Consider the following 11,790-nt stretch of genomic DNA (forward strand, 5'->3'; position numbering starts at 1 on the left):
TGAAGTAACCAGAAAAGAATTTAAGGATCAGATATTTATTTATTAATGGGGAATGAATTACATACACAGCCTAAGTGGAATATTTTTGGGATTTTGGTTTCTCTCTTGAAGAACATAAACTACATAGAATGATTTACTTCATAGGCCAAGTTGCTTGAGCAGACATAATGATGCCTACGATGACACCAAATAGTCTGAGTGCACTCCCGAAGATCTCTATAACGAGGATCTTAACGAAAAGAGTCGGGTTTTGTGCATCCGACAGAGCACAACTGCTGCCAATTATTCCAACACATAGCCTGTGAGAAACAAAGCAGAGGGAGGTGAAAATCAGTGGAGGGAGAAATGTATCTTAAATCTGACATAAAGGAGGTGAAAGAAAATTTAAACTCACCCACAGACAAGATTTGCAAAACCCACGATGATTCCAGATGCAAATATAGCATAGCCTGCTCTGAGGGACTCTGGGCCATAAATCTTGGATTGAGGCACACTGTCTAGCTTTGTCTGAAGAATGATAGCCACGATGACTCCATATATGGCAACGGCCTCACAGAAAATCACACTGGGAGAAGGGTGGAGTTAGACAGAGCTAGCAGTGATACCGTTAGTCATTACATTACGGATAGCATGAGCATTTGTCAATCTCAACTACACTAGCGCTTAGTTCTCTCTCAAACAACTAAATAATCAAAATAAGAATATGCTCATTTATCATCTCGGACCACTTGAGCACTTTAATTCTATATAGTCCTTATTCTCTCTCTATACACAGATACAGTACAAGAAAGTAATTCCCTGAAATTTATATGGCTGACTCCTCAGATTACCTAGCTGAAATCTACAGGCAGTAGGCACATAGGTTTAGTCATTGAACTCATTTCTTCTCAGTCAATTTGTGAGGAAACACAATGTGATGTGCAAGTAAATTCTCTGAAACATTAGTTATTTAAATCCATTTCATTTTTAATGACATAAACCAAAAGGCAAGGTTGGCTTAGAACAATCCAAGTTAAACCAATAAGCATTCAGTTATTACTCTGAGTTTCTGAACATATTTTAGCAGCTTTAACTACTAGTGCTATATTTTATTGGGATATTGGCATCTAATATCATGAAACTTTAAAAAAGTTGGGTTTTTCCCACGAACATTAAAATTGGCAAATAATATCACGAACTTTACCCCGTGTTTGTTTTTTCCCACGAATAAAAAAATTTCCACAAATAATATTATGATAAGGATTTTTTTTCGTAATTTCTCGACAACAATTTTGAAAGCTTCAAGTTTTTCAATCTTTAAAGATAGTTTTTCTTGAAGCACACCCTCCAAAATTGTTCTTCAATCTATTAAAATAACATGAATTTTTTCATTCGTGGGAAAAACAAACCGGGGGTAAAGTTCATGATATTATTTGCCAATTTTAAAGTTCGTGGGAAAAACCCAACTTTTTGAAAGTTTTGTGATATTAGATGCCAATATCCCTATTTTATTTTCTTTGAAAACTAGAAATCAGGAAACTATGCGTTTTATGACTTTATCCCCTACCACACTCTCTCTCCAAAGTGTTGAAAATCATTTTTGAGGACATCAGCATCTTAGAACTCAATTTAGATCAAATCATATTCCTAAACAATGAATTCAATGAACTAGCTTCAGATTAAAGAATACTTCTTCACATTCTAATTCTCACTAAGTTCGAAACGAAGCATCACCAAACTAGCATTAAATCACCACAGCAAACTCAAAAACAGTATACTAAGCTACGATTAAGCAATAAACTCGGTAACTGAATGCTAAATATATCAGCATTGACAATAACTAGTACTAATTGCAAATCTAAAACTGCTCTGATTTGAAAAGTAACCTGATTAGGTTTTTGGAGGTAATGCGAGGAGCTTTGATGGCAGCACCAATCAAACTACTTCCAGTTATATATATTCCCCTAGATCAGCCAATTAAGCAAAATCAGACGAAAGCAAGAGACGCAGGAGGAGTATATCACAATGTGCGAGAAATACCAGGCGATGGATATCGCGATTCCGATAGCGGAGAATGTGTACGGAGAGATCTGAAGCAAAGCTCGCGCCCATGAACTCGATCAAGTCACCATCTCTCCTGCCGAGAACGGAAAAAAATCAGTTAATCGACACGTGTCTATGCTGAGAGGCTTACTTTATAATGTGGGCTTATTATGGGCTCCTGGGCCTCTACTTCTGTTTTGTATTCTTAAATTGGTAATTGGCATTAGGCTTAGATTAATTATCCAAAAGGTAAGAGGATTTTTTAAAAAATATGTTTTGAGCTTTTCATTTTTTTTATACAAATGAAAAACTTACAGTTAAATTAGTGAGCAGAACAATACTATTGAAGAAAATTAAAATAATTACACTAACAAAAAATAATATATACACAAAAACAAACACTCTATCCAAAATCATTATAAAAGAAAGTAGCATACAAACGAGGAGTGGCCTCGCAACCTCATGGCATTATCCGTCAACCTCATTACCAACGAGGAGTAGCCTCCCAGTCGTCGTCGCAAGTTGTTTACTAGTTCATTGAATCTTATCTAAAATTAATAGATTCTAAGTTTGTTAGTATTTTCAATTAACGGCTTGCAATTTTTGTTGCTTAAAGTCTTAAAAAAATGTATAATAATGAAGAAGAGCCAGCTGAATTGACTTGGAACATTAAGATATTTTGGACACTTTTTTTTGTAGAAAGTAGGTGTTGTGAATTTTGCAGGAAGGGGGTGAGTTGGTGCAACTCTGACTGGTCAACTTAACAAAATTAAGAACGTTCATCACGTGTTAAATATTTGTGGTAAACTATTCTAAAGTGTATAAATTAGCAATTAGGAATGGACCATTCTTAATACATGCTTGTCAAATATTTTTATGCATTATACATGCTTGACAGTGCAATTGTTCGTTGCTTTTCTCGTCTCGTTATTGTCCCTCTGATGCTTAGTTCATCTTGGATTTGTTGTTTTTATTGATGTTGTTTCTCTTCTGAAACTTTACTATACTTATTATTCTATTCATCGCCAATTTTGTACTAACACATACAAAAATTCTAATATTAGACTATATTTAAAATTCGGCTTTACCCTTTAGCTATATATAGTCTAAAATTCTAAATTGTATAACAAATCAAACCTAAGATAAGTTTAGGGTAGAAAAACTTCGGTTTTTAACCTAAATCAGCTTTAAATGATGAACTGACTAAAACTAAATGAGTAGATTAAACTATTATTAGTCCTATAGTATATATTTTCATTGTATTATAAAGGTAGAAAAGTTGAAACGACAGCACTATAAATTAAATTAAATCAAGATGCCTATGTGACAAAGCTAGTTCACGTGAGACAAATTTTCCATGCATTTTTTCATGTATAACTTTCATTTTTATATCATGCTATGCAAATGAAGGAAGACTATAATATCCAGAAATAAAATTATTCCTTTGTTTAAGCATAGTTATATTAACCAATCTCTAAACTATTGGGCTTTGTGATTGACTAAAAAAATACTAGTAGAAAACTATACTACTATTTATTTATTTATAGGTGACAACTTTGAATGACATAGTAGTAATGATATTATTAAAAACTCTATAGTCGTCCTACTCCAACAAAAGATTCTTGGACCCATTGAATTAATGTCCACATAATTCCAACTAAGACCAGAATGTTACAAACTTTGTGAATCATAAATTGATGCAATTTGTTTAAATAATCAATTATACCCTCCAAAGAAGAATCAGAGACATATATAATTTACTCTATCATAACAGTGAACTCAAATAAAATTATAAAATACTTAGTGGAGTAACTATGAAGGGTTTGGCCAATTGAAAAGTTTGATTAGAATTTCCTTTTTGAAAATAATATTCTAATATAATGATGCATGACTAATGCCTGGTTAAATATATTAATGAGAACTTCATGAAACATGATAATACACGGTGTAATTTTTGTACTAATCTCACATTTTAAAAACTGAAAAAAATTACTTGCTTTTCAAACATTAGAGCAACTTTCCACAAAAATTGAACGAAGTTTGAGAAATTCTTGAGCTTTCATTGATTTACTTCCAGAGCCTTCCAAATTCTATTATGGGAATCCAAAGAATCTTGATATCTGAAATAAAAGTATTTTCCACCTCATCATCTTAAATGAAATTTTCTTTTTTGAGGCAGACTATAGTGTTGTTGGAATTTGTATACAAGTGAGCAAGTATCAATGTATCATAGTAGTATATTCTTTTGCAAAGGGTTAAATATTTTAGAAAATCTACTTACATTAATTTTTATAAAAGTGTGCAAGTATCATAGTAGTATATTCTTTCTCAATGAGTGAAGATATTATGAAAAAATCTACTTATGGACACTTGTACTAGTATGCAACTCCAAAATATCCTAGGCTTCAACACACATCCTATTCACGTGATCTCATTTGCACTTTTGGTTTGTGGCTCTAAAATATCATCCAGCAGTAGTAAGGAGTATTTTTTTTTTCCTTATTTGATTTCAAAATTTCTTATTCTTTCGATCATCCATAATATTTTACCAAATTAATTATATATTACTCCCTCAGTCCCATTATATTACTAATCCTTCGAAACCATTTTCATGTCATTAGTACACAAATAAGCACTGTACCTATTATATTACTAATCCTTCGAAACCATTTTCATGTCATTAGTACACAAATAAGCACTGTACCTGTAATCCTTTAATAAGGGTGTCTCCAATGGCGGACGTCCCGGTCGCCCCTCGCCGACGTCCGACCGGACGTCCGCTGTAGTGGATGGGAAGGGCGCTCACGCCCGTCCCGAGTGCCCGTCGGATGGCCTCGCCCCTCGCATCGCTGTGGCGAAGATTTTAATTTAAAAAAAAAAAAAAAAAAAAAAAAAAAACTCTATAAATAGGGCTCCCCCAATTTCATTTCATTCACACCACTTGTGTTGACAAGTTTCTCTCTCTAACCTCTTTTTTCAATTATCTATAATGGCGAGTAGTCGTGCGGGTGGTAGTGACGGAGGCGTTAGTGATAGTGATGGTGATAGTGATGATGAATTGGATCTCGCTGTGCAAGAGGCTATTGATCGATTGCTCCGGCAGAGGCAGCGCGGCGGCGCAGGCGGCGGCGGTACCTCGGCCGATCCATCGCTGACGGCATGTACCCCGGGACCACAATGCTGCACATATTCTGTTGTATGAGGACTACTTTGCTCCGCAGCCGCGTTTTGGGGAGGCCTTATTCCGCCGACATTTTAGGATGCATCGTCCTCTGTTTATGCATATCGTTGGTGCTTTAGAGAGAAGGTACGAGTTTTTCAGGGTCGGGGAGGATGCGGCTGGCAAACCCGGACACACGCCAATACAGAAGTGTACGGCCGCAATCGAGCAACTGGCGTACGGAGGCCCGGCCGACATGTTCGACGAGTACCTCCACATTGGGGAGTCTTAAGCCGTCGAGTGTCTGTTGGAGTTTTGCGCGGGCGTTAGATCGATATTCGGGGATGAGTATCTTCGGCGTCCGAGCCCCGAAGACTGCCAGCGGCTGATTAATATGCACGGGTCGGTGCACGGGTTCCACAGGATGTTGGGCAAGCATCGCTTGTATGCATTGGGAGTGGAGGGACTGCCCCGCCGCCTGGAAGGGGATACACACTTCCGGCTTCAAAGCCAAGCATCCCACGATGATCCCTGAAGCTGTAGCTGACTACCGGCTGTGGATATGACATGCTTATTTTGGAGTGGCCGGGTCGAACAATGACATCAACGTCCTCCAGTCGTCGCCCCTGTTCAACGATCAGTGCAATGGCGTTGGTCCCGCCATCAGTTTCGTCGCCAACGACAACCAAAGCACAACATGAGATACTATTTGGCGGATGGGATATACCCAAACTGGCCCGTCTTTGTGAAGACGATCAAGCATGCGATCGGGCCAAAGAAGTCCTACTTTGCGACCCGGCAGGAGGCAGCGCAGCGCAAGGATGTTGAGCGCGCATTTGGTGCGCTCCAGAGTCGATGGGCGATGGTGAGGGGTCCGGCACAGCAGTGGTATATCCCCAACATCGGCGACATCATGTACGCGTGAAGATGACACAGGTGCCGGTCCAAGCCACGGCGTGGCCACCGCGAATGTGAACATGGGGGTACCTCATGGAGAGGTTGAGCGGTTGCGCGCATTTGCCGACATGCGGCAAAGAAATGCCCATATTCGACTTCAGGAGGATATCATCGAAGAGGTTTGGACGCGGAGGGGTGGACGTTGATGTGGTTGTTTTATTTTCTATCTACTATGTAATTTTTTTTTCGAATGATGTATGTTTTTTTTTAATGAAATATTCGTATTTCCCGTTCGTATTCGCGTCGAATTTTAATTTTAATTGTGGGAAGGGCTAGTGGAAGTCCTAGTGCAGTGGGAAGGGCTAGTGATGTTTAGGGGTGTGCATTCGGGTTTCGGTTCGGTTTTTCGCCCAAATCGAACCGAACCCCAAAAACCGAATTTAGGCTAAAATTGAAACCGAACCGAATCGAAAAATCGAAAAACCAAAAACCGAAAAGAACTTAAAAAACCAAACCAAACCGAAAAAACCAAAATTTCAAAACAAAACCGAAAAACCGAAAAAAATAGTATATTTTAATATATCTTATTTATTTTATTTTATATATACTAATAGAATATAAATATATATAATATAAAATTAATATAATATATATAATATTTATTATATAAAAATATATTAGAAGAATATATATTATATATATGATATAATATACTAAATTAATAGGATAAAAATATATAATAATATATTTAAAATAGACTTTGGTTTTTCGGTTTTTCGGTTTTTTTTTCCGCCCAAACCGAACCGAACCGAAAAACCGAAATTTTTGTATTTTTAAAACCGAACCGAACCGAAAAACCGAAAAAACCGAACCGAATTTCAAATTTTTGGTTTGGTTCGGTTCGGTTCGGATATTCGGTTTTCGGTTATTTTGCTCACCCCTAGTGATGTTGCGGTAGAATGGGAAGGGCTAGTGCTGACGTGGCAGACAGTTTTTGTGGGAAGGGCTAGTGGAGGTCCTAGTGGGAGAGGCGCCACCGGAGACACCCTAAGAATAACATTTTATACTATTACTTCCCCCGTCCCATAATAATTGTCACTATTTTCCATTTTGATTCGTCACACAATAATTATCACACTTTATTTTTACTATAAATAGTAAGTAGGTCCCATATTCTACTAACTCACTTACTCATATTTAATTATAAATTTAATATAAAAAAATGAATCTCACGTTTCATTAACTTTTTAAACTAACTTTTTGTTACAATTTTTTAAAATTCTTACCCCTAATGTCGCAGCGACAATTATTGTGGGATGAATTATTAAAAAAGCCCTCCCCTTTTTTTTTTTTCATCTTGTACAACCTCGACTTTCAAGGGTTTCAATTCTAAGAGATATAAAATGAAATTTGTACACCTTCTTCAAAAAACCCCTCCTCGAACAAGAGAAAGACTATCTTCTACTCCATCCCCCAACCTTATCTCCCTCCATCCCTCCTTTCTCTCTCATAAAAATCAAATCTTGCTAGGTTTCTCGAGGAAACCCGTCTGAAACCAGAGCAGCGAGGGAGAGAGAGGGGTCGGTGGAGAAAAAATGCAAGGCGTTCTTCAGTCAAAAGGGCTTCTTTCCCTGCCTTCAAACCCAAAAATCAGAGCTTTCATTCCCCAGCCATCGCAGGGTTTGAGGTACAGATTCAGCCCATTAAACTCCTCTTTAAAACCTAATGTGCCCTCGTTATCCGTCAATGGATTCTCGAGGTTTCAAGGATTTGTGGCAAAGCCTCAATTTTTCGGTCAAAAGAGTAGAAATTATCCCATCTGTAAAGCTGAGGCTGCCGCAGCTTCTGCTGATGGGCAGCCTGTTTTTGGGGAGAAAGATGCATCACCTAAGTTTATGGGAATTGAGGTTGAGACACTCAAGAAAATTGTCCCACTTGGGTTGATGTTTTTCTGTATTCTGTTTAATTACACAATTCTTAGGGATACAAAGGATGTTTTGGTGGTGACAGCACCAGGGTCTAGTGCTGAGATTATACCTTTCTTGAAAACATGGGTGAATTTGCCTATGGCTATTGGGTTCATGCTCTTGTACACAAAGATGTCTAATGTGTTGTCCAAGCAGGCCCTCTTTTATACCACTATCCTCCCCTTTATCGGCTTTTTCGGGGCTTTCGGGTTTGTTCTGTATCCTCTCAGTAAGTATTTCCACCCCACAGCTCTTGCGGATAACCTTCTTAATGTTCTTGGTCCGAGGTTTCTTGGCCCTCTTGCTATTTTGAGGATTTGGAGTTTCTGTCTTTTCTATGTCATGGCTGAGCTCTGGGGGAGTGTGGTTGTCTCAGTTCTGTTTTGGGGATTTGCAAATCAGGTATTGGTTTTTCATCATCTCAGTGCTCTGTTTTTGATGACTTTGTGGTTTCATTTCATCTATGCTTTGCTTCTGAGGGATTTATTTTATTTGTCTCTTTTTATAGTCCTGTGTGTGTGAATCCTAGTTCATGCCTGGATTCTAGTTGGTGAAATGATGGACAGTAAATCGATTATCTTGTGGTGATGGCTTTACTGGTTGTTAGAAAATATATGTGTTGATGAAGTTTTTTCCGTATTGATTTGGGGATGGTGTGATATTCTCATTGATATAGGATCAGAACTGATATAGTTTTGTATGTTTTCCATGTATGTTGAATTGTCTTTATACATATTTGTAACACACTGTTCATCTTGGCAGATTACTACAGTGGACGAAGCAAAGAAATTCTATCCGCTCTTTGGACTTGGTGCGAACATCGCCCTTATCTTCTCTGGCCGGACAGTGAAGTACTTCTCCCAAATGAGGCAGACCCTGGCTCCCGGTGTCGATGGATGGGCCATATCCTTGAAGGGAATGATGAGTATCGTGGTGGCGATGGGATTTGCAATTTGTTTCCTTTACTGGTGGGTGAATAACAATGTTCAGCTTCCCGCCCGTAGTCTGAAGAAGAAGGTATTAGAAGTTACTTTTTTTCCTTTTCATTTCTTTTAGTAGTTCCAAATGGTGGCTTTGAAAGACTAGTTCTAGCTAACATATAACATATATTTCTACATGTTTTCGAGAATTCCCTAATTTTCACGCAGCTCACGCTACTGACAGTTTACATCCGACTATTAACTGTGTCTTTTCCATACGTTTGTCTACTTTTAGAGGTCTATTTTTTCTGCTTCCAGTTGCTTATAACTGTGTCTTTGTCCATATCAGGAGAAGCCGAAAATGGGAACAATGGAGAGCTTGAAGTTTTTGGTATCTTCGAAATATATTAGAGATCTCGCCACTTTGGTGGTAGCATATGGTATAAGCATCAACCTTGTCGAGGTTACATGGAAATCAAAACTTAAAGCCCAGGTAAACCAGGCCTTCTCTCCGAACACACCATTTGTTAGCATTTAAACTAACTTTACAATGTATTCATACTTTTGTTCTCTCTAAATTGCACAGTTCCCAACACCAAATGAATACTCGTCGTTTATGGGTGACTTCTCAACTGCTACTGGAATAGCAACCTTCTCTATGATGCTTTTGAGTCAATGGATCTTTGGCAAATACGGTTGGGGAGTGGCAGCAACTGTTACGCCTACTGTCTTGCTTCTAACTGGAGTTGGATTCTTTTCGTTGATTCTATTTGGTGCCCCTCTCGCTCCCACCCTCGCTCAATTCGGGTTGACTCCACTTTTAGCAGCTGTGTATGTCGGGGCGTTGCAGAACATTTTCAGTAAGAGTGCCAAGTACAGCCTGTTCGATCCGTGCAAGGAAATGGCTTACATTCCTTTGGACGAGGACACTAAGGTATGGTTTCACAAATTTCACTGGACGTGTTGTGATCGTGATTCGTGAAAATGTTATCACTCACTAAAAAAACCTTGGGTTTCAGGTTAAAGGGAAGGCAGCTATCGACGTTGTATGCAATCCGTTGGGGAAATCCGGAGGTGCTCTGATCCAGCAGTTCATGATCTTGAGCTTCGGATCACTAGCAAATTCGACTCCCTATCTCGGTGGGATACTTCTCGTTATTGTTCTCGCGTGGTTAGGAGCTGCCAGGTCATTAGACGGCCAATTCACCGCCTTGAGGAAAGAGGAGGATCTCGAGAAGGAGATGGAAAGAGCTGCAGTGAAGATCCCGGTCGTGTCTTCGACTGATAGTGGTAATGGCTCGCTTAATGGTGAGTCGACCTTGAATGCAGCAGGAGGCGACCCGTCAGGTGCTTCTTCTGAATCCTCGTCTCCTCGAAGCGCGTGAGTGTAGCGTACGTTTCATTCGATAGCGGGAGGAATAAGCAACGATGTTTTCGTAAGATTGGCCAGGTTTGAGTCACCATCGACTTGGGGTTGATTTTCCATCCAGTAATTCTTATATTTAGTTCATTTGTAAGATTTTGTTTTCCTACTTATAAAATAATTAGAGAGCTACTTAGTCATGCTACTTTAATTAAGCCCAATGGTTTAATATATAGAATGTTCACTAAATCTAGTTTTCTTGTTTTCTTTTGCTTTGTTAGTTAAGTTTGGAGAGTATATGATTTATGCATTTCATCTTAGATAAAATAAGTGTTACTAGTATATAAAAGTGAGATTTGCATTTGAATAATTTTTTCAAACTCATGATTATTTACATTTCTTGAAAGGCGTCGAGAAAAAAATAAGACTTTCATTTGAAAACAAATAATAAAATTAAAATGAACACAAAACTTGATGATAAACTCCTAACTTTTAACTATTCCTCAATCGCAAAACTAGGTACAAAAAGTAGTACTCTCCCTGTAATTGTACTACTCCCTCCGTCCTGACTAAGATGACACATTGCTTAGCCGGTACGAAATTTTAGGAGTTATTTGTTAAAGTGTTTAATTGGAGAGAGAGAAGGTGGGTAAAAGTATTAAAGTAGAGAGATGAAGAAAGATGAATATTTTAATAGAAGTGAGAAAAAATGGTTGAGTGTATTAATTGGAGAGAGAAAGTTACCAAAAAAAGGAAATGTGTCATCTTAGTTGAGACAGACTAAAAAGGAAAACGTGTCATCTTAAGCGGGACGGAGGGAGTAGTATTTTGTAGTAGTACATATTTTTATAATGATAATGATACATATTATTCAAATCATAATTATGACGTCGGTAAAAATGACTACATAATCAAATTAGTAGAAAAAAAATAGAAAAATTGTGTTAGATTCGAATTAATCGTGTTATAATTTGTATCATGAATTCCATATCTTTTATATTTGATATTTAAAATATGTTTATTGTAAATCCGTTGAGAAAATACAAAGGCCATAAAAACTCGCGACATTTTTATTAAATGCCACTTCTAATTGGGACAACACTTCGGTCCCAGAGATGACATCGCCAGTTCCACACCACAGGCTTCTCTTATGCAATAAAATCTACTAGTGTAATAAATGTTGAAGTAATTGTAAAATAAATAATCCTTTCCCTATAGCTTTCGTCGAGTTATGAATTTGTATACTAGCTTTATAATCTGTAAATTACAGAATTTCTTGTTCTGTTTTGATGAATTCATGTTTTGTTCTGATTAATAAACTATTAATTTATTTTAATTTTTGCAATAGAGCATACCCTGATTTTTTTTTCGACGAATGATGTCATACTTATTCATATTGATTCTCATGTCAAAATTGTGAACAATTTAACTCAACATTTACACACTCGCTATCAATATTAG

The 11,790-nt window shown here is 37.6% G+C and overlaps 1 protein-coding gene and 1 pseudogene across 1 annotated transcript; one reads left to right on the top strand and one right to left on the bottom strand.

Moving 5' to 3' along the window:
* Positions 1–87: 87 nt before the first annotated feature.
* LOC125207773 lies at positions 88–2,111 on the bottom strand (annotated as a pseudogene).
* A 5,391-nt stretch (positions 2,112–7,502) lies between these two features.
* LOC125205463 (plastidic ATP/ADP-transporter-like) lies at positions 7,503–10,578 on the top strand. Its single transcript, XM_048104407.1, has 5 exons — positions 7,503–8,448; positions 8,809–9,063; positions 9,316–9,459; positions 9,553–9,900; positions 9,986–10,578. Exons 1-5 carry the CDS (start codon positions 7,675–7,677, stop codon positions 10,349–10,351), a joined length of 1,887 nt encoding a protein of 628 aa, XP_047960364.1. The 5' UTR covers positions 7,503–7,674; the 3' UTR covers positions 10,352–10,578.
* The last annotated feature ends 1,212 nt before the right edge of the window (positions 10,579–11,790 follow it).

The sequence above is a fragment of the Salvia hispanica genome, chromosome 2 (assembly GCF_023119035.1).
Source record: "Salvia hispanica cultivar TCC Black 2014 chromosome 2, UniMelb_Shisp_WGS_1.0, whole genome shotgun sequence".
Classification (NCBI taxonomy): domain Eukaryota; kingdom Viridiplantae; phylum Streptophyta; class Magnoliopsida; order Lamiales; family Lamiaceae; genus Salvia; species Salvia hispanica.